Source organism: Haliotis rubra, unplaced genomic scaffold (assembly GCF_003918875.1).
Source record: "Haliotis rubra isolate DU_JTF1 unplaced genomic scaffold, ASM391887v1 Scf1420, whole genome shotgun sequence".
NCBI classification, from domain to species: domain Eukaryota; kingdom Metazoa; phylum Mollusca; class Gastropoda; order Lepetellida; family Haliotidae; genus Haliotis; species Haliotis rubra.
This window is the reverse complement of record NW_025765360.1, coordinates 19,996-43,552: the sequence shown is the minus strand read 5'-3', so window position 1 is coordinate 43,552 and position 23,557 is coordinate 19,996. Positions and strand designations below refer to the sequence as shown.

General features: G+C 39.8%; 1 protein-coding gene and 2 long non-coding RNA genes across 3 annotated transcripts; all 3 read right to left on the bottom strand.

The window, feature by feature from the left end:
* Window positions 1-6,540: 6,540 nt before the first annotated feature.
* LOC124269129 lies at window positions 6,541-10,894 on the bottom strand. Its single transcript, XM_046704151.1, has 3 exons — window positions 10,184-10,894; window positions 7,483-7,603; window positions 6,541-7,157 (listed from the first exon to the last, which is right to left on the bottom strand). The coding sequence occupies exons 1-3, from the start codon at window positions 10,269-10,271 to the stop codon at window positions 7,013-7,015; spliced, it is 354 nt and encodes a 117-aa protein (XP_046560107.1). The 5' UTR covers window positions 10,272-10,894; the 3' UTR covers window positions 6,541-7,012.
* On the bottom strand, window positions 8,917-9,577 carry LOC124269130. Its single transcript, XR_006896438.1, has 2 exons — window positions 9,151-9,577; window positions 8,917-8,977 (listed from the first exon to the last, which is right to left on the bottom strand). It is a non-coding gene; the product is annotated as an uncharacterized LOC124269130 (long non-coding RNA).
* Window positions 10,895-10,975: 81 nt separating the features above from the next.
* Window positions 10,976-13,392, bottom strand: LOC124269124. The gene is made up of 3 exons (XR_006896431.1): window positions 13,371-13,392; window positions 13,169-13,227; window positions 10,976-11,085 (listed from the first exon to the last, which is right to left on the bottom strand). It is a non-coding gene; the product is annotated as an uncharacterized LOC124269124 (long non-coding RNA).
* Window positions 13,393-23,557: the final 10,165 nt, after the last annotated feature.

The following is a 23,557-nucleotide window of genomic DNA, read 5'->3' as shown; positions in this document are numbered from 1 at the left end:
TTGCCCCCTCTACACAGAGCCCAGACAGCGAATGGGACTCGTTCGTCTACACCAAGCTTCATAGTATATGGAGAATTAGGCATATTACATATTGAAATACGTGTATATATCTATGTAAGAATGATAAGATACTGGCATCAGCTTGGAACTGTTAGTACTCCACTAAAGCTATCACGACAAATATATCGTTCCATGAGATATCAGTACTGCTATAATGGCACTGTTCTACCTTGGTTTAAGCATATCAAGCAAATTCTCTGTTTGATTGGCATTTAGAAGTTGGTGACTAATAAGAAAGTAAGAAAGTTTATGGATAACAACTTGGACCTCTTCACAAGTGTCCCCATAGAAGAAACTCTCCAAATCCTCCGCCAACGCATCTCTGAATTAGAAACCCCCCCTTGACACCAACCTCACCACTGACTCCATCATTGCCCTCACCTCTGCCTGCATCACCTCCACTTACTTCACCTGGGGAGACGACTACTATGAACAATTCCACGGCCTGCCCATGGGCTCCCCTCTGTCCCCAATACTCACATAAATCTACATGACCTCCTTCGAACAGCAAGCACTCAGCACCTCAACCATTAAACCAACCACTGGTACAGGAAGGTCGATGACACGTTTGTCATCCTTCGGCAAGACCAAGACCCAGCAGCCCTCCTGCAACACCTCAACCAACAGCACCCTCGGGTCCAATTCGCCTTAGAAACAGAATCCAGTGGTCAACTTACCTTTCTAGATGTCCTTGTAACCAGAACTCCAGCCAACAACATCCGTACCAGTGTCTATAGAAAGCCAACCCACTCCGACCAATACATTCATTTTGACTCCAACCACCCTTTGAGAACCAAAACTGGCATTATCTCCACCCTAACCAGACGAGCCATCAACCTTTCCTCCACCAGTCCCACTACAGAAATACAGCACCTCCGCCATGTTTTCACCAAGTTCAACCACTACCCGTCGAAACTAGTCTATAAAATTATCGGCACCACACTCCACCCAACAAGAAAACCGGCCTCCAACAAACCTGAACCAGCACCTATTCGTATCTCCTCCCTTCATAGGGAAATCCTCTCACCACATCAGCCGTCTCTCAAGCGAGAAGCAGGCATCGAAACCTACTTTACCAGCTCTACACCACTAAAAACCCTACTGAAAGCGAATGGCAGGAACACCTCTAAACGACAACATCAACCCAGAGGTGTTGTCTATAAAATCAACTGTGACTGTGGCGAGGCCTATGTAGGCGAAACCTCCCGGCCCATAAATATCAGAATCAAAGAACACTTATCATCTACCACTAAATCTGATAGAAAATCGGCAATATCAGACCACATCATCAACTGCCCCAATCACAACATAATTTGGGACAATGTGGACATATTATCCAAAAACCACCAGGACTTCACCAAAAGGAAACTTGCAGAAGCAGTTCAAATCCGGAGACACAAGCCCTCAATCAACAGAGACCAGGGATATCTCATCCCTTCTGCATACAATGATCTCATAAAAACAACAGATTAGAGCACCTCAGCCATCATTGTTAATTAATCTCATCAGCATGTATATTTTGTTTTTTACATCCACCACCATTGGCTTCTTATTGTCACTACCTTATTGCCACAGTGCCTTGTTGTTATTGCTAATCCCCCTCATTCAGTCCTACATGTTGTTATTACTTAATCCCTGTTCATGTATATAAGCCTGGTCTGTGCTGTAGTACTTCACTCTTGCTTGACAACGGTATAAGAATCCATACCGAAACGTCGCATCATATATAATAAGGAAGTTGTTATCCATAAACTTTCTTACTTTCTTATAAGCAAATTCTCGATACCTCAGGATTATCTTACTTATTTGAAAACCCGTTCACCTGTACAACGAAATATATTTCTCTTACTGTTGAAATGTACTTAAAAATCAGTTTTTACAAAGGTGGCAAGTAACATCGGAAACAGTTCCAAATGATTTTATTATCGTGTCCTGTAAGATTCTCCATCATTTGAAAAATACCTCTTATTACCAAAAGAAATATCTTATCCCTTACTGTTATTTAGAACAAGCAATCGTCATCTCCCAATTGAAACTGGCCGTTGGAAACGCATCCCGCAGAATGATAGAACCTGCCATCTCTGTAACTCACCTTCAACAGCTGATGAATTCCATTATCTATTTAGGTGTTCTGCCTTCACTCAAACTAGATCTCATTATTTGGAACCATATTATTGTAATTTGCTAATTTGCATAATATGAAATCATTGTTCGCATCCAACAAAACTGTCTATTATTAAGAAATTCTCAAAGTTTATATCTATTATCAATAACGTGTTAAAGCTACGCAGAAACTGTAAATTATGAAGGACCTTCCAACAATGTAATCAAATCTATGTGCAATATATACCCAATGCTCTTGTACCACCGTGGGTGGTTAAAAAGAGAATAAAGACTGATTGGAACTTTTCCCAGGAAACGCTGCCTAGTCGAACCCACCAAGAACTTTCAGGAGAATACATAGACTCCCCAACACTGCAGCCTTCTGGATTACCCAGAGTGTCAGAAGGGCTGTACTCCCGGTGGAAAACCCGGCCACTCTCCTGATCTGCGCCAAGAGATCATGATGTACCAAACCAAGGGCGCTTAGAACAATGGGGAGTCCGTGTACTTGGAGTGCAAGCGAGACATTTCAAAGGCGAGGTCCGCATATTTAGAATGCTTTTCTTGCAAATGTGGATGTAAATAGATTGCTCATTTAAAGTTACACGCTGTTCTTTTAGTTGCCACTTCGTCCTTGTAACATACTGAGATAACGCACTGACCTGTTGATGCATCTCATTTCGTTGATCCATGCTCATGTTTCCAGCCATTGTTTTCTTGTCGATGTTTGGTTATTTACAGATGGTGAGATGCGGCGGGAATTGTTGAGTGAGGCGCTAAGCAAAACCCAAACACACAAACAAACAGTAGCATTCATCACTTAGAATGCGTGATTGCATAACGTGGTAGTAGATACTAATGTTTTAGCATGTATACACATTGATAAATCTTTTCAAGTGCCAATATATACTAGGCGCCATTATTAAAGGGTCAAATGACATATAGCCACATGTAAGATGCGTTTCTCATAAACAATGGAACTAAGCGTGTCACCATAATGTTTGACCGTGAAAAGATCCGGGGTAGAATAGGTCTTCAGCAACCCATGCTTGCCACAAAAGGCGACTATGCTTGTCGTAAGAGGCGACTAACGGGATCGGGTGGTCATGTTCGCTGACTTGGTTGACACATGTCATCGGTTCCCAATTGCGCAGATCGATGCTCATGCTGTTGATCACTGGATTGTTTGGTCCAGACTCGATTATTTACAGACCGCCCTAAAATAGCTGGAATATTGCTGAGTGCGGCTTAAAACTAAACTCACTCACTCACCAGAATGTTTAACGTGTTGAAAAAGGCGACACATCGTGACATACAGACACAAATCCAAACAGCACAAGCTAACATCAGTTGTATAGATCAACCTCCTAAAATGAAAATGACAAATCTTAAACATGAAGCACTCGGTCTTCCAATATCTTGTGTACCCTCCTCGCGCGTCCAAGATGATGGTGCAACTTCTTCTCGTGCTCCTTATCAAGTTCATACAGAAAGCTTGTGGAATCGGATTCCATTCCCCTACTAGAGCTCTGCGGTGTCCTGGAAGATCGACTGGTGCTGGGTGGCGTGTGTACACACACCGACCGAATTCACCCCAGGCATGCTCTATTGGGTTGAGTTCTAGCGTTGCGTTGTCGGCTTGCAGCACAGAGGGTTGACCATAAAAGCCATGCATGGTACTGCTGTAGGAGAATCTCGTCCCGATAACGCCGTCCGGCAAGATTACAGCCGACCACGGGCAGTAGAGTACGTCCAGTAGGAGTTATCCCTGCCCAAACTATGACCGACCCTAGCCAAATCGGTTATGCGTGGCTGGTATGGTGGCTGATTAGGGCGAGATAGCGATGGCCCTAATCAGCCACCATAGGTCAGAGCTGCACCTGTGATTCCCTCTGCATTGCAACGATGATTGAAGCCTCGGAGAACACAGGGGTTGAACAGGTCCACACAGGTGGAATTCAAGGTTAGATAATCATGCATTTATCATCTGTTGTCATACATGTTGACTATAGTATTACGTCCTGAAGTCCCAATAATCAGGATGCTGGTTCACAAACACGGATTAACCTTTTCCGATTCTCTTTACTGCCTTCAGGCTATCAAAAATCTTTCTTGTAAACATCCACTTTTAATCGAAATTATTGAATTATGTAATGCTCTTGCTACTGGCCAATACGACATCGGCTTCTGTTGGTTACCCAGCCACGTTGGCATTTCTGGGAACACAATGGCTGATATTGCTGCTAAGGCAGCACTCAACAAATCTGTGACACCACTTCTGATCCCATACTCTGATTGCAAAGCTGCTATAAGATCTTATATCCGTGATCTGATGCAAAAGAAGTGGGATGCCCAAGTAGGTATCAATAAATTACATGCAATCAAACCAACTATCGGTTACACCTACTTGGGTTGTGAGTCCAGATTTGAAGAAGTCATCTTACATCTAAAGTCATCTTGTCGTATTGGTCACACAAGATAAACTCATGAGTACCTATTAAAAGGTGAGGATCATCCGTTTTGTATCCCGTGTGATGAGAGAATCACTTTCAAGCATGTCCTGCTTGACTGTGTTGAATATTCATTCACAAGGGATAAATATTTCAAATCACGAACCATGACGGATCTTTTAGTAATACATTGTATAAGTTCTCATATAATTATTGAATTTTTAAAAGAATTAGATTTGTTAACAGTTTTGTAAATAAATAAATATTTTATGATTGGAAGTTTGAATTAATAACTCAGATTGTTAGTGGCTGTATCCTCAAGGGGGGTTAAAATACTGTAAAATGATTGCCCACCTGAGATGATACATAAGTCCCAAAACATTCAAAGTAAATTTAGACTCTCCCCTTTTTTAATCGTTTAATTTGTGGCTAGATTATCTAAAATCGCAAATAGCTGAAGGGATGGTGTAAATCCAGCTAGGGTCCATGCAGGTAGCAAATGTACTGTAAGTCCCCATGGTCCCTAGTATGGTGATCTACCTTCAGTTTTTGGCAATAAATAGCCTGTTTGTACATTGCATTGTCGTCGATTGTTAAACTGTTTTAGATTTAATTTCTAGCTTTAAATTCGAATCTGTGATAATCTAGTTATTTTACTGTCTTTCGTTGACAGGTTTTTGCAATTTACCATTATTTACTGTGTATAAAATTAATTGATCTCGTCACGATATGGCTGAAATATTACCGATGTGACGATAAATTTTAACTCACTCACTCACTCACTCATTCACTCACTCACCATTGCAACGATAAATAGCCTGCCGACCATCATGGAAGGACAAATTTAATCTGTTTTCATCAGTGAAGAGCACACGAGATCATTGGCGGTGATTCCAGCGGCCATGATGTCCGCACAAACGCGCCTGCCTGTGACGTGGTGTTAGTGGTGGACGAACTGCAGGTCGCCGACAGCGGTGCTCCTGGATATCCTTGCATTGTTAACATTGAAGTGTTCTGTCCCAAGATACTGCGTTAAGGAATCTGTTACGTAACGCAGTGTTAATCATGTGCCGAACATCTCGGACTGTTGTGAATGTGTGTGTGTGTGTGCGTGCGTACGTGCGTGCGTGCGTGCGTGCGTGTGCGTGTGTGTGCGTGCGTGCGTGTCTATGTGTTTGTGTTTGTGCACATGTTTGGGCTTGTGTTTAGGTGTGGGTGTGATTTTATTACCAATGTTTTTATACAACTGTGATATCTGGCCATACGACCGGATGCTGTTTTTAAACCCTGGAAATAATATAATATCTTTTTAATGAATTGCAGCATGTGACACGTTAATAAATAAACTATATTTCTTCTTCTTCTTCTTCTCTGTGACTCTGACGATACCTGGTCGACATGCATATTCCACGGAGCCACTGGCTTGAAATCTCTGCTACTGTCTACAATAGCACTCTGACTCACATTAAAGCGGACAGCAACCTGCCGCTGTTTGCCGGATTCCAAAAGGCCTACAGCCTGACCACTTTCTAAAAGAAGTCTCATTTTAAGCTGATTTCTAACAGGTAACTGAACAGTGAACGACAGTGAATTCTCAGTGCATGTATTGTACACCACCTTCAATGGATAGCTCGACTTGCACGTGCAAATCATTGACATTAAGTGGCAGGTGGATTTCCATATTGACTATTTGAACAATAATTGTGCAATTTGTAACAGAATATATCTGAAGTTAAAGAACGAATTAATGACATGGTGTGTTTTTCCATACTCTTAAGAAAGTTTGTAAAACATTCAGTTGTATATATTTCAAACAAAAACGAAGATTTTACAACTTTTAAGAAATAGAGTTACCAATAGCTTGACCCTTCATTAATGACGCCGACTATCAAAGCCAATGTTAATGTATTCATATTTCAAGGAACAATAACACGAAAAAGCATTTTATTATCAGAACAAAATTTCAACTGTATAAATAATGACACCATTCAGTCTGTGTTTCTCTTGTCACGATATCTTTTTCCCTGTGAAGATCCGAATTAACTTGTTGCATCGGGCCAGCATAAGGCATTTATTGATCCAGCTTGTCATCAAACTACATTTGAGCAAGACGTACTTTGAAATCTAGAGAAACGACATATATGAAGGTACCTCACAAGATGTGATTTGAAGACACCAAAGGCTCAAGTAGCACACAGGGGTTAATAATAATAATACGTATAACGTCGGATCAGAGAGTAGCCAGGATTGACTATCCGGATCATATTCCCTTGAGCGTGAAATTTAATACTAAGCGGAGGAAAGATTTACGGGTGCATCACTGGAAATTTAGTTCTGCAGCGTCTGCAACGATATCAGCAGACATTGTGTATGGCATTAATTCTGGTAAAGGATTAAACTTATAGGAAAACGATGACTGGTCCCATTTCGCCTTCGTTGACATCACTGTAGATATGTTCAGAGTTTCGGAACCTCCTAGATGAGTTGCCCTGTCTGTTTCGATCACTTTGGGGACAGATGTCTGCCATCTGGTGGGATTCCTCTCTAGAACAGAAATAACATGTGTCGCAACTACGAACATCAAACCATCCGTACAATTCATTTAAGTTTTGAACTTCAGTGCAGCAGTATGCAATATAAAGAATCCATTAAGAAGGGCTTCTAGAATCAGTTTACAAACCAAATAATGAACTTATGATGTAGCATGGATTTGTTGCTGTTAAAACTATTGAAATTTTGACCATGGAAATCACATCTTTGAAGGGCATTTGAAAAGTCGAAGTCGTTACATATAATCTTATCTAATCAAATATTAGCTTAAGTTATGTTTGACATTGGCACACCACGTCAACTGGGTGAATATGCTGACCTCTTTGCGGCGACTCTCTTAAAGTGAAACATGCACACTGTTACAATGATTCCAAAAACCAACACCAACAGTGCAGTCATTGTTCCGATAGTTGCTGCATTCATGGCACTCTGGACAGAATCTGAAAAGGGTAGTTAAACAAAACAGTTGTCAACACATGTATGAATGGTATTAACCAAATCTATGTCTGCATGTTTTCGTAAGTGGAAATTAATTCACAATTCAGAGTACGCAAGTGTGCCTGGTTGCACAGATGTTAATTTTGAGTTGCAAGAACGAAGGCCAAGTCTGATATGAAATGAATATTAACTGTGTTTCAAATTTCAAATGTGTCTTCTCTCATAGTAAAGCCTTCACTCGTCACGACGAAGGCCCTCGTTCGACTCTCCACATGGGTTCAATATGTGAAGCCACTTTCTGCTGTCCACCACCGTGATGTTGCTGAATATGCTGTGAGTAAACAAGTAAAATGTTCCCAGGTTCATGTAAGTGATGATGTCTAATTACTGAAAACTCCTGTGAACAACGGATTTATCTCACCGAACACATCAATGTCAATTGTTAATTGTTTGAAGCACGGGTACAATTTGTTTTGTGGCCATCGCTAGATTTTGCTGCCAAGAAACACAGATTTGAGTTATCTTCCTTCGCATTCGCAAAACATCGGTAATTTCCGTACATCATACCAGATTCAGTGTTATCGAGATAAAGAATTACTACCACGAAGTACCAAATGAGTTCGGCATTCCCAGCAGGGTACATAGACATGTTACTCGCTTGTAAGCGGGGTACATTGTAAATAACAGAAGAACGCTCTCAGAAAGCGACATTTATGTGTGAGGTAATAAATATATGTGTGTGTGTATTCATATATATATATATATATATATGTGTGTGTGTGTATGTATGTATATATATGTGTGTTTATATGTATATATATATATATGTGTGTATGTATATATATACATGTGTATGTGTGTGTGTGTGACTTTTGTCTTTGATGTATATATAAGTGGTTATGGCCATCGCTAGATTTTGCTGACAAGAAAAACACATTTGCCTTAGCTCCCTTCGTATTCGCAAAACATCGGTAATTTCCGTACGTCATACCTGATTGAATCTTATTCGAGATAAATGAGTTCGGCATTCCCAGCAGGGTACGTAGAAATGTTACTCGCTTGTAAGCGGGGCACATTGAAATAATAGAAGAGCGCTCAGCCAATCAGAAAGCGACATTCATGTGTTAGGTAAGATAAATACACACACGCACACGCACACACACACAGACACACACACGCACAAAAGACAAAAGTCTGAAGATCCTTGGTACAGATATAATTTCTTCAATTCTAACCGGTTCCAAACTGTTAATGTGATAATCATGATTGTAAAGTTCTAGTTTTCTTTTTCAAAGTCCAATTGAAAACAAATGTCAATTCCTCAAATTTTATTCCTCATGCTAATATGTGTGAAGACGTTCAATTTTGAAGATTGACTGAAATAACAATAAAGGATCATAAGTTTTAGTCAACAGTGAAAACGCAGAAAATGGCTGACATTCATTCACTGACAAAGTTACCTTCAAAAGCAAAATATAGACATTCAAAATTACCAAAATTCATAATGCTACCCAAATAAATACATATAAGAATAAGTTGGAGTACATACCATTTTGTTTGACCTTCTACTTCATCAAATCCAATGTGTGAGACACTCTCACTGCCCAGCTATCTCTCACCCATGTGCCTCTCAGTCACCCATGTGCTCCTCAGTCACCTAACTAGAGTTACCCGACTTGCTTTAGCCTCAGGTAACTGAATCACCTCATAAATCTCTCTTTCTCTCTTTCTGATATTTTAACATTGTCATAACCAAAATTCGAACTTACTTTTAAACTCATACATGCACATTTTTATACATACATTAACTCACACATTCCCAATTTGATACAAAATACTCAAAACCTGACACTTTGCATGCAAACTTAGTACACATATCTTTTGCACTTACTATTTATACACTCACTCATGCTATTTACATACAAACACTCTATCCATGCATACCAATTTATATACAAACAAAAAATAACCTATGACCTGAACACTACAATGATAATGACGTTACTACACTTTGTATAACGATGTTGTTATGATATGACGTCACTTAGCTATGACGTCACAATACAATGGGCACGGAGCTCTGCATAGAGTGTGCATCTAAGGTACAATTTCAGGTGATTAATATACAAGCAGTGGAATATCTAATTAATTTCATCGTGTACAGATGGACAAAGTCGAGTTTTACTTTATACAATTAAGTTTAGGTCTGAACAGTTGGATGAAGTCATTTTATTTATTTTTCTATTTGAATTTTTCATCACTATCAGACGATATTTTGTAAAATGGGAATATTGTCAAGTTTGGTATTTTGGTATTTTGTGTGTGTGTTGAGATATATCGAACGGCTGTGAACAGATACATCAATGAAAAAATAACCCAGTTCACATAAACATAAAGCGTCAACGCCAGATGATGACACGTGTACGGACATATATCCTTCTGGAACAACAAGAACACAAGCAGCTGTGGAAACAACCACTGGTGACACCACGCGATTCCTCGCCGTGCCCTACTGTTAGCACTAACCACGATTTGCATTCAAAGAAAAAATAACATAACATGTAGAAATGCATTCCACTTACCACATATCCCAGTACTAGGATGGAAGCCACCTCCCGGACAGTTATGCAGGATAGTTGACAGGATTGTCCATATTGTCCCTCGATACATCCATTGTCACAAGACCCGTTGTTTGGGTAACATTTGTGATTGAAACAGGTCCTCGGACAAAGCTTACAGTCATCTCCAAAATTACCAGACAGGCATCCTTCAATACAGGCACCCGTCTCATTGCAACCCAAACAGTTTGGGTTACATTTAATTGGCGACGAACAGTGTGGGCCAGACATGTCATCTTCACAACCATTGATACACTCGCCACTATATCTTTGACATTCAGATATGCAGGAGGGGGAACTGTTATTTGTCAAAGTGTCATTAGTTATAGCGGTAAGATTAGACAAACAATATTGGTGGCACCGTAAAGAGCATGTACGTCCATACAACCCGGGTGCGCATGTCTGTACACAATCAGTTGTTGAACAATGTTCACATGAGTATTCACAGTCTAGGCCATGATAAAGATCATGACACACATCACATCTGCCTGTTTTCCTGTTACATTGTCGACATCTGGGTGAACAACTCTTGCAGTTGAACCCATAGTATTGGTCATGACATCCAGAAACACAAGATGTTGTCAGATGGCAGAATGTTCCATCACATTCTTGAGGACATTTGGTGCACCTATTCTTTGGAAGTATGCACGGGATTTTACATCGGGTACCATAGAAACCAGGTAATACAACTGTCAGAACAACTATAAAGTGCCACTCGGTGTCCGGACTACATGTACTGTTTATGCACTGGTTGCTACAGCGGGACTTGCATCTGCGGTCGAAATACCCCGAAAAGCAATCTGTACTGCAGTATTGTGTTGTACTTGAGCAGTTTGAGCACTGTTGGTCCTCCATGCACTTATCCACTGTAAAGAAGATAGGTTCATGTAGACAAAAAATAATTTCGTATGTCTGATTATACTTTTGAATACAATTTTAGATAAATGTTCATAATACTGTTTTATGCCCCAGCAGTGCACTCAAAATTAACTCAAATCAACAAATTGACTACATTGACAGAATACACGAGGCCACAAATATACTGAGTCAAAAAAGAAACTTCACAAAATGTAATTTGAAAAATAATGACTAATTTTTTTCTGATGATACATTTATGTATCCAAAATGGGATCCCTATCTTTCGACTCTAGAAAAAACGTTGCAAAACCCTCTCAAACCCATCCACTCGTCGTGCAAATGACGTTAGTGCTTAAAATCAAGTTTGGCAAAGTGCGTAGTCGATCACGTGATCTTCGCATCGAAGTTTTCTTCATATGCACGTGTTTGCATTGGCCTCAAGAATTGAAAAAAACACTTTTAAACCACAGTTCTAACGGTACTTGAAATGCCACGATTGTCAAATGTGCAACGTGAACGTGCCGTTGGCATGTTGCAAGCGGGAAGATCAGTTATTGACGTCACAAGAGCAATGGGATGCAGCCGTCGTACTGTGTATGACTTGCGAGGTCGTCTACAACAAACTGGCACCACTTCTGATAGCCCAAGGTTGGGTCGTCCACGTGTGACGTCACGAGCAGAAGACCGTCAAATCGTCCTACGTCACCTACGTGACAGATTTCTGCCGGCTACACGAACCAGGGCTGAGATGTTTAGATGTCGACTGTCCTCACAGACCATTCGAAATCGGTTGGGGCTTCCAATCTCCATTCTCGACGTCCATATCGTGGGCCAATATCGACGCCGTTTCATCAACGTCAACGTCTGCTGTGGGCCGAACGTCACCTCCGATGGACCCAGAGAGACTGGAATCGAGTCGTCTTTAGCGATGAATCCAGGTTTACCCTCAGATTCGCGGACGGCAGGAATAGAGTCTGGAGACGACGTCGTGAACGGTATGCCCAATGTTGTGTACAGGTCCTCACAGACCATTCGAAATCGGTTGGGGCTTCCAATCTCCATTCTCGACGTCCATATCGTGGGCCAATATCGACGCCGTTTCATCAACGTCAACGTCTGCTGTGGGCCGAACGTCACCTCCGATGGACCCAGAGAGACTGGAATCGAGTCGTCTTTAGCGATGAATCCAGGTTTACCCTCAGATTCGCGGACGGCAGGAATAGAGTCTGGAGACGACGTCGTGAACGGTATGCCCAATGCCAGTACAGGAAGTCGACAGATCTCGGGGCGGAGGTTGCATTGTGTGGGGTGCTTTCTGTGGGAACAACCGTTCCCGACTTCTGGTCATCCGTGCAAACCTCACAGCTGCTGCTTACCGCGACCAGGTGCTCCCCCTGAACTCGTTCCTTTCATGGTGGCTCATGGCCCAGGTCTACAGTTCCAGCATGATAATGCTCGGCCGCAAACCGCGATGTTGACACGAAATTTCCTTCAAAACGCTGGAATCATCGTCATGGACTGGCCATCGAGGTCCCCTGACCTTAATCCAATAGAGCACGTTTGGGATGCACTTGGGAGAAGGCTTCGTGGTCTTAGGAACCAACCTCAGAATTTGCAGGAACTTGGCGCTGCCTTGCAAGAGCAATGGCGCAGAATCCTCAACCACGTGTTCACTAGCATCAGGCAGTCGATGAGGAGACGGTGTTTGGCAGTGGTGAATGCGCGGGGCGGCCATACACTATATTTAACATTTTAAATTTCGCATTTTTATTCTTGTGACTTGACATTCTGTATACCCATGTTTTTGAACGGTGGTGTAGCCTAATCGAACTCATTATGGCACTGTCAGTGTATCGAGTACATCACACAGATCTCAGCAATGAAATAATAACAATTTAACCGTTTTACCATCTCTTGTTCTTTTATAGTGCCCTGAAGAAAGAATGTGAAGTTTCTTTTTTGACTCAGGATATGTTTACACTATTAAAAAGACTGGTGTTCACAGGATACACGGTATGCCATTCGTCTTTCCGGCAAATGTAAATATTTCTATTTAACTGAAGCAAAATACCCAATGAATATAAACGTTACCTTGTGTTGATACAAGCGTCAGTGCTACAATCAGTATCACCTGGATGTCCATAGCTGTCCTGAAACCTTCATAACACAGCATATAAGTAAAGTACTGTGAAATTAAGCCTCAGATTCATTGGTTTCGTGATTTCAATTATAAGATAACTGAGAATGTCATATCAACGGGTGAGTGATGGGTGTTCTTCAAATACAAACGTACCTGTCCACTGAGTTCAGCTTCAACGGTGGGGGCAAATGGGAGATGAAATCACAACTGAAGCAACACTGAGCTAGACCACTGCATGAAAGTCATGGTTTCAGTGTGGTTTCAACTTCCCGTGGCCAAGGTCGGTAAACACAGGAAATATGTGCCTCATGCATGCTAATACAAACGGTTGTGAAAAGATGACATTGACATCACGGACATGCCTTCTACAGTCATTTCCACATGTATTTATACCCGTACAACACATTGCATCACAGTCTCTGGACATATTTTACAGTGGCTTTGAGTAGCATAATTGTATAATGGTATATGTAGCCCAGTCGTCTAAAGTAAAATCTGACTGGCCAAATAAAGAACGATATATACAGTAAATATGATAAAATCAGTGCTTTACAAACTATCATCGAACGTTGTGATCAGGACATTCCTTTTGTAAAACGTAGCATCCAGAACTTATGTGAGCAAGTTACGTTTTCTCAATGCCTTTCTCTAGGTAGTTATAATAGGTGTGATATCCAGTACTTATGTGAGCAAGTTACTAATTCTTAAGCATTCTCTAGGTAGGTATAGTGGGTATAGCATCCAGTACTGATGTGAGCAAGTTATGATTTCTCAATGACTTTCTATAGTTAGGTATAGTGGGTATGGTATCTAGAACTAATGTGAGCAGGTTACGATTTCTCAATGACGATCTCTAGATGAATATAGTGGGTATAGCATCCAGTACTGATGTGAGCAAGTTCCGATTTCTCAATGACTATCTCTAGGTAGATATAGTGGGTGTGATATCACGTATTTATGTGAGCAAGTTACGATTTCTCAATGACTTTCTTTAGGTAGGTATATTAGGTGTGGTATCTAGAACTGATTTGAGACAGGTACGATCCCTCAATACCTTTCTCTAGGTAGGTATAGAGGCTGTGATATCAAGTACTAAAGTGAGCAAGTTACTATTTCTCAATGACGTTCTCTAGGTAGGTATAGTGTGCATGGTATCCAGTACAGATTTGAGCAAGTTACGGTTTTTCAATGCCTTTCTCTAGGTAGGTATAGTGGGTGTGATATCTAGTACTTATATGAGGTATTGACGATTTCTCAATCACTTTCTCTAGGTAGCTATAGTGGCTGTGATATGAAGTACTGACGTGAGCAAGCTACGATTTCTCAATGGCTTTGTCTTAGTAGGTATGGAGGGTATGAGATACAGTACTGATGTGAGCATGTTACGATTTCTCAATGGCTTTCTCTAGATAGGTATAGTAGGGGTGATATCAAGTACTTATGTGAGCAAGTTACGAATTCTCAATGACTTTCTCTAGATAGGTATAGTGGGTGTAATATCAAGTACTTATGTGAGCAAGTTACGATTTCTGAATGCCTTTCTCTAGGTAGGTATAGTTGGCGTGATATTCAGTACTTATGTGAGCAATTTACGATTTCTCAATGACGTTCTCTAGGTAGGTATGTGGGTGTGATATCCATTGCTTATGTGAGCTAGTTACGATTTTTCAATCCCTTTCTATTTGTATGAATAGTGGGTGTGATATTCAGTACTTATGTGAGCAAGTTACGATTTCTCAATCCCTTTCTCTAGGTAGGAATAGTGTTTGTGATATCCATTAGTTATGTGAGCAAGTTACGATTTCTGAATGGCTTTCTCTAGGTACCTATAGTTGGTGTGATATCCAGTACTGATGTCAGTAAGTTACGATTCCTCAATGACGTTCTCTAGGTAGGTATGTGGGTGTGATATCCAGTACTGATGAGAACAAGTTACGATTTCTCAATCCCTTTCTCTAGGTAGGAATAGTGTTTGTGATATCAACTACTTATGTGAGCAAGTTACGATTTCTGAATGGCTTTCTCTAGGTACCTATAGTTGGTGTGATATCCAGTACTGATGTCAGACAGTTACGTTTTCTCAATGACTTTCTTTATGTAGGTATAGTGTGTATGATATACAGTACTGATGTCAGCAAGTTACGATTTCCCAATCACTTTCTCTAGATAGGTACAGTGGTTATGAAATCCACTACTGATGTGAGCAAGTTAAGTTTTCTCAATGCCTTTCTCAAGGTATGTGTAGTGAGTGTGATATCTAGTACTGATGTCAGACAGTTACGTTTTCTGAACGGCTTTCTTTATGTAGGTATAGTGGGTGTGATATCCAGTACTGATGTCAGGAAGTTACGATTTCTCAATGACGTTCTCTAGGTAGGTATGTGGGTGTGATATCCAATACTTATGTGAACAAGTTACGTTTTTTCAATCACTTTCTCGAGGTTGGTATAGTTCGTGTGATATCCAGTACTGATGTCTGCAAGTTACTTTTTCTCATTGACTTTCTCTAGTAGGTATAGTTGGTGTTATATCCAGTACTGATGTCTACTAGTTACGATTTCTCAATGCTTTTCTCAACGTAGGTATAGTGGGTGTGATATCCAGTACTGATGTGAGTAAGTTAAGTTTTCTCAATGCCTTTATCAAGGTATGTATAGTGAGTGTGATATCTAGTACTGATGTCAGACAGTTACGTTTTCTCAATGACTTTCTTTATGTAGGCATAGTGTGTGTGATATACAGTAGTGATGTCAGCAAGTTACGTTTTCCCAATCACTTTCTCTAGATAGGTACAGTGGTTATGAAATCCACTACTGATGTGAGCAAGTTAAGTTTTCTCAATGCCTTTATCAAAGGATGTATAGTGAGTGTGATATTCAGTACTGATGTCAGACAGTTACGTTTTCTCAATGACTTTCTTTATGTAGGTATAGTGTGTGTGATATACAGTACTGATGTCAGCAAGTTACGATTTCTCAATCACTTTCTCTAGATAGGTACAGTGGTAATGAAATCCACTACTGATGTGAGCAAGTTAAGTTTTCTCAATGCCTTTATCAAAGGATGTATAGTGAGTGTGATATTCAGTACTGATGTCAGACAGTTACGTTTTCTCAATGACTTTCTTTATGTAGGTATAGTGTGTGTGATATACAGTACTGATGTCAGACAGTTACGTTTTCTCAATGGCTTTCTTTATGTAGGTATAGTGGGTTTGGTATCCAGTACTGTTGTGAGCAAGTTACGATTTCTCAATGCCTTACTCTAGATATGTATAGTGGGTTTCGTATCCAATACTGATGTGAACAAGTTACGATTTCTCATTGCTTTACTTTAGATAGGTATATTAGGTGTGGTATCTAGAACAAATGTGAGACAGGTACGATTTCTCGATGCCTTTCTCAAGGTAAGAATAGTGTGTATGATATCCAGTACTGATGTCAGCAAGTTACTATTTTTCAATGGCTTTCTCTGTGTAGGTATAGTGGGTGTGATATCCAGCAGTGATGTGAGCAAGCTACGAATTCTCAATCACTTTCTCTAGGTAGGAATAGTGAGTGTGATATCCAGTACTAATGAGTGCAAGTTACGATTTCTCAATCACTTTCTTTAGGTAGGTATATTAGGCGTGGTATCTAGAACAGATTTCAGACAGTTACATTTTCTCAATGAATTCTTTATATAGGTATAGTGTATGTGATATACAGTACTGGTGTCAGCAAGTTACGATTTCTCAATGGTTTTCTTTGTGTAGGTATAGTGGGTTTGGTATCCAGTACTGTTGTGAGCAAGTTACAATTTCTCAATGCCTTACTCTAGATATGTATAGTGGGTTTCGTATCCAATACTGATGTGAACAAGTTACGATTGATCGATGCCTTTCTCTAAGTTGATACAGTTGGTTTGGTATCCAGTACTGTTGTGAGCAAGTTACGATTTCTCAATGCCTTACTCTAGATATGTATAGTGGGTTTCGTATCCAATACTTATGTGAACAAGTTACGATTGATCAATGCCTTTCTCTAAGTAGATACAGTAGGTTTGGTATCCAGTACTGATGTGAGCAAGATACGAATTCTTAATCACATTCTTTAGGTAGGTGTTTTAGGTGTGGTATCTAGAGCTGATGTGAGACAGGTACGATTTCTCGATACCTTTCTCAAGGTATGTATAGTGACTGTGATATCTAGTACTCATGTCAGACAGTTACGTTTTCTCAATGACTTCTTTTATGTAGGTATAGTGAGTGTGATATCCAGTACTGATGTGAGCAAGTTACGTTTTATCAATGACCTTCTTTAGGTAGGTATATTAGGTGAGGTGTTTGGAAGTGATGTGAGACAGGTACGATTTTCGATGCCTTTCTCAAGGTGGGTATGGTGGGTGTGATATCCAGTACTTATGTAAGCAAGTTACTTTTTCTCAATCACTTTCTCTGGGTAGATACAGTGGGTATGATATCCAGTTTTTATGTGAGCAAGTTACTTTTTCTCAATGGCTTTCTCTAGGTAGGTGTAGTGGGTATGGCATCCAGTACTGATGTGAGCAAGTTACGATTTCTCAATGCCTTCCTCTAGGTAGGAATAGTGGGTGTGATATCCAGTACTGATGTGAGCAAGTTACGATTTCTCATTGCTTTACTTTAGATAGGTATATTAGGTGTGGTATCTAGAACAGATGTGGGACAGGTACGATTTCTGATGCCTTTCTCAAGGTAAGAATAGTGTGTTTGATATCCAGAACGTTACGTTACAGCAAGTTACGATTTTTCAATGGCTTTCTCTGTGTAGGTATAGTGGGTGTGATATCCAGTACTGATGTGAGCAAGCTACGAATTCTCAATCAAGGTTAGTGATTTATCAATACTAATGAGTGCAAGTTACGATTTCTCAATCATTTTCTTTAGGTAGGTATATTAGGCGTGGTATCTAGAACTGATTTCAGACAGTTACATTTTCTCAATGAAATCTTTATGTAGGTATAGTGTGTGTGATATCCAGTACTGGCGTGAGGAAGATACGTTTTCTCAATGACTTTCTTTAGGTAGGTATATTAGGTATAGGTACGATTTCTCGTTGCCTTTCTCAAGGTAGGTATAGTGGGTGTGATACCCTGTATTGATGTGAGCAAGTTACGTTTTCTCAATGGCTTTCTTTATGTAGGTATAGTGGGTATGATATCCAGTACTGATATGAGCAATTTAAGTGGGTTCTATCTAGTACTGATGTGAGACAGTTATGATTTCTCTAGGTAGGTATAGTGGGTATGGTATCTAGAACTAATGTGAGCAGGTTACGATTTCTCAATGACGATCTCTAGATGAATATAGTGGGTATGGCATCCAGTACTGATGTGAGCAGGTTACGATTTCTCAATGCCTATCTCTAGGTAGTTAGGTTTTCAATGCGTGTGATATCCAGTACTGATGTGGTATCAGTACTGATGTTAGCAAGTTACAATTTCACAATGCCTTTCTCTAGGTAGGTATAGTGGGTATGGTATCCTGTACTGATTTGGGGAAGTTACGTTTTTTTCAATGCCTTTCTCTAGGTAGATACAGTAGGTTTTGTATCCAGTACTGATGTGAACAAGTGACGATTTCCCAATGCCTTTCACAAGGTAGATACAGTGGGTTGTGTATCCAGTGCTGAGGTGAGCAAATTACGTTTTCTCAATGCTTTTCTCTAGTAGGTATAGTGGGTTTTGTATCAGGTACTGATGTCAGACAGTTACGTTTTCTCAATGACTTTCGTTATGTAGGTATAGTGGGTGTCATATCCAGTACTGATGTGAGCAAGTTACGATTTGTCAGTGCCTCTCTGTAGGTAGGTGTAGTGGGTGTGATATCCGGTACTGATGTGAGCAAGTTACGATTTTCTCAATGGCTTTCTCTAGGTGGCTATAGTGTGTGTGCTATCCAGCGCTGATGTGAACAGGTAACGTTTTCCCAGTGCATTTCTCTACGTAGGTATAGTGAGTGTGGTATATAGAAATGATGTGAGCAAGTTACATTTCTTTGTTGTCGCTCTCACGGATGACAACATCTCTTGTGATAGCCCTCGCTGATATGCCGGATACCAATTATTGGCCTATTTGTTGTCAATTGTCAGTTGAGGAGGCCCAATATCAGTTTATGGTGAAGGAAACGGGCTGTGAGAACTGAAACTTTATTGTACGTGATAATCGCCTTTGATCGTAGCACATGCATATGTGAAATCAATACATGGTGCGCCCGAAGGGTCAAAATCCACAAACAAGCATAATATGATATGAAAATACATGACTAAAAGATCAAAGGCACCGATGGTACTTTACCAGATGATAAAAGGACACATTTTACATTACGTCAGAGTGTATTGACGTCACTACGCCATTCTAGTCTGCCTCCTCGTAATCAAACGTACCCCTGGTAGCTGAGGTAACGATAAATGTCAGTTGACGTCCACTTGGCTAACATTGCCGATGGAATCAAAACGTGTAACTTGTTCAGCGACAAATTGTTTCAGCTCGACTCGACATCGACACGGCAACGGTTGCTAACAAAGCCTTGTCCCACAATGCACCCGTGGAACGTCGCGTGACTGATCAGTTTCATCTGAATGTACTGATCTAATCTTATATTGGAAGTTTAAATGCTACATTAATATTGCCCCATATGGTTTGCGATAATCTCAAATGATGTTAAAACGCTATGTAGAAGATATTTCACCCAAACGTAAACCGTCTTCAAATTGTTCATCAGTTGTTTTGTTGGTAACGTGCGTTTAACGTAGGTGGGCAGACACGTCAATAGAACAGCACGTCAGTTGGCCCTGAATGCATTGTTCAGTCAGGTCGCCGACATCCTCGTGTTTCTTTTTGTTTTCTGCTTTAGATTAATCGTCGGTAGGTATTTAATTGACATCTTAGAAAAGGAATGCAGTTCGCTCTACCCCCATGTATAGTGTGATAGAGTGCAGTTTTGACCTGAACTATTACAACGTTTAAAGTTCTCGGTCACAAGCGTAATCGTACTTTAACTATAACAGTTTCTTAAAAAAGGGGTTAAAATCAAGTGTACCAATACATTCTTGCTCTGCGTGAAGAAAGGTGTAGCTGGTTATATCTCTCAGTAAAATCAATCCTTACGTGACTATATCCATACACTTATATTTGTTAGCAGTAGTTTGCTTTGTTTTAAACATATTTTATTCGAAAATGAAATGGATTGGGCACAAGTTACTAGTATCCTATAGGAACGCCCTCTCCCGGAAGTTACATATTTCATATTTACAATATAAAAACATTGACAACATGGATTTGTGGAATGAATTTACAAGGTGTTTAAAGAGGATCTGTATAGTATATACAGGAATAAACCTACAAAAATCTTTCAGTGAGCTTAATATATCTAATATATCTATGATAATTCCTTTTCTTATAGTGATAGTGTAATATGACCAAATAACAATAAATCTAGATTATTGGGTATGCGATGTTTAACGACAGTATTTACATTTACAAACAAATCTTTACGCTGCGTTGTGTACAAAGGACATTCTAAAATGCCATGAATTTTCACAAGAACAACCACAAGTACAAGATGCATCTGATCTTAAATTAATTCTGAATACATCGTAATTAAGCGGACTTGTATTGTACCTTAGTTTTGTGTGAACAGTGTTCAGTTTCCCTGTACCAGACCAAAAGAAAGGTGGGGCTGCATATATTGTATTTTAATTTTCAATTTAAAACCTGCTAAAGAATCTATATTTCTTATTTCTATGGGAACTTTGTTCCAAATTCGTATAGTAGATGGAAAACAAATTATGATAAGGAAAGTTTCAATCTCGTAAATGGAAGGGAGAAGTTTAAGGAGTTGCGAAGGTTATAAGATGATTTTTGGCCAACATATGTAGGTGGTAACTCCTGAAGATATGATGGTGCAATATTGTGAAGAATCTTATAAAATATACAAAGTTTTCTTTTTCTTCTACGTTCACTAAGGGTTTCCCAACCAGTTTCAAAATACAAGTGATCACGACAAGTATATTTTGGAAGTCCTGTCACTATACGAGCTGCTTCTAACTGTAACTGTTCTAAGGAGTTAGTTTGATCAGCTGTACATCCATCCCATAACTCACACGCATATTCAAAATGAGGACGAATGAAAACAGTGTGGATCTTGTTTAGGGTTGTTCCTTTCAACAAAAATTTAACTTTCTCATGGAATTTATCATTTATGGAGTAGTAGCACCCCTATATACGTCAATGTTAAATACATAAACAAATTCGCCAATATCTACATATATGACAGACAGTTTTCGGTTATCCAAAACAACAAATATGTCATTTTGCTACATACGGAAAGAGGTATCTGCGCATATCATAAAATGAAAATTAAACCAGAATTTTGGAGTAGTCCCCACCCCCTCACCTCTACATCCGCCCCTGCTTATACGGCATGACGTATATGATGTATTGATCATTGAGTGACGTGTGAAAGCTAGTTGACGGATCCATCAACATACTCTGCATTAATGTATGAATAACCAACATGCCCGGGTCTAAATACCGCGTTTCATGTTCCTCTTTCATGTACCTTGTCCCAGTATTGCGGACGTTATATCTCACAAGCAAATGCTTGTGATTCCGAAACTGAACCCGTGTACGTTTTCAACTTATTTAAATGTTCATTTAATATAACCTTCACTTAACTTTGTCCAGTATGGACATGCAGTTACACATGTTTTGTCGATGTCAAAAATGTTTTGTCAAATTGATTTAATGTTCTACCCTGCTATTATAATCACAATTATACATGTTATGTCCTCATGTGTTCTGGGCCATAAGTGAGTGAGTTTACTTTAACGCCGCACTCCTCAATACTCCAGCTACCCAGCTATCAACTTCACGATGTCGCAACGTTATGCTTGCGTCCGTACAACGTTATTCTACGGACTCCTATTTACGTTGTCACAACGCTGTGACGTGACGTTGCACAGTGACGTCATATTAACGTTGTCAGTAAGAATGGAAATTACTTTACTGTGACGTCATTATATTTGTGGAATAATAATCACCAACCTACAACCTTCTCACAACGTTCTGAAAACGTTGTGTCTTAGCTGGGTATGTGGTGGTAGTCTGTAAATATTCGAGTCTGGACCACATAATCCATTGATCAACAACATGAGCATCGATCTACGAAATTGGGATATTATAACATGTGTCAACCAAGTCAGCAAGCCTGACCACCCGATCCTGTTAGTAAACTGTTAAGACCGAAAATGGATTACTGAACATCAAATCTAACCCGGATCTTCACAGGTGTGGGCCATAAAAAGAGTTTCTAAACACCGAGGACGACAAATATCAGCACAATACCATATTGTATGCTGTATAATTGCCAAGAGAATGACATTCCGATGAACATTTCCAAATCACTCCATTCCACACGTGTGTTTGTATGAAAGATGTATGTGCGTGTATATGTCTGTATAACATTGTGTTTAAATATATGCGTATATACATGTTTATATTGTATATTTATAATATAATTAAATACAAAAATCAATGCCAGATGGTAGCATACTCAAAACTGAAGCGCTAAAGAGCCAGAACATAATAAGGGTGCAGTGGTGACAATTTACAGTTTTATTTTCGTCGGGTGATTTAGTTAACAAAAGGAACTCAGAAGTGTCTGAGCTTAATTAGCACATTCCATGATCACTAACAAATGCATAATGTCGACAAAACCCTAACACATCGGCGTGAAAATTTCCGAAAAACACGAATAGTAAACTAATTACCGAACCAATATCTGAGATTTAGGTATCAAAACGAAGGATTAAGCATACCCCCCCTAACAGAAGCACCTTTACAGCCAGATGTGTACAATCCATAGGGTGCCACAGATCACAATGAATGCATGAGAAATTTCTATGCTGAACAAAGTAATCCCATTGTCGCAGGAAACCAAAGTTACCTAACACGTTTAACGGTGAACGAGCTTTGAAAAACATAGGCGATAACATAGTAAAATCCAAGAATACAATGCAAGAGAAGAAAATTGACAAATTATAGACATGAAGGCAACTGAAAGCATCACAAAGGACGGTAGTCCAACGGACGATCAACAAACAGAGATGTATGATTTCTGCAAAACTACAGTCCGTTTGAGTCAGAAACGGACCGATGAATTGCAAATTTTATCATTGTACAAAATTGTCACAGAAATATATATCATTTACTAATACCCAACAGCTTTCTTATATTTGAAAATTTCCGGACTCCACCAAAAAAAGTTGTTAAAGAAACTATCATCATTGAAAGCGCAAAAGTTGTTATCTGTCGCGGCG

Bases quoted from the DNA above. Each gene is read 5' to 3' on its own strand.
- LOC124269129 (XM_046704151.1), bottom strand. From the start codon at position 10,271: ATGTATCGAGGGACAATATGGACAATCCTGTCAACTATCCTGCATAAC. The intron at 7,604-10,183 runs GTAAGTGGAATG...TACCCTTTTCAG, and splicing joins TCCTAGTACTGGGATATGTG to ATTCTGTCCAGAGTGCCATG. The intron at 7,158-7,482 runs GTCAGCATATTC...TTTCTGTTCTAG, and splicing joins AAGAGAGTCGCCGCAAAGAG to AGAGGAATCCCACCAGATGG.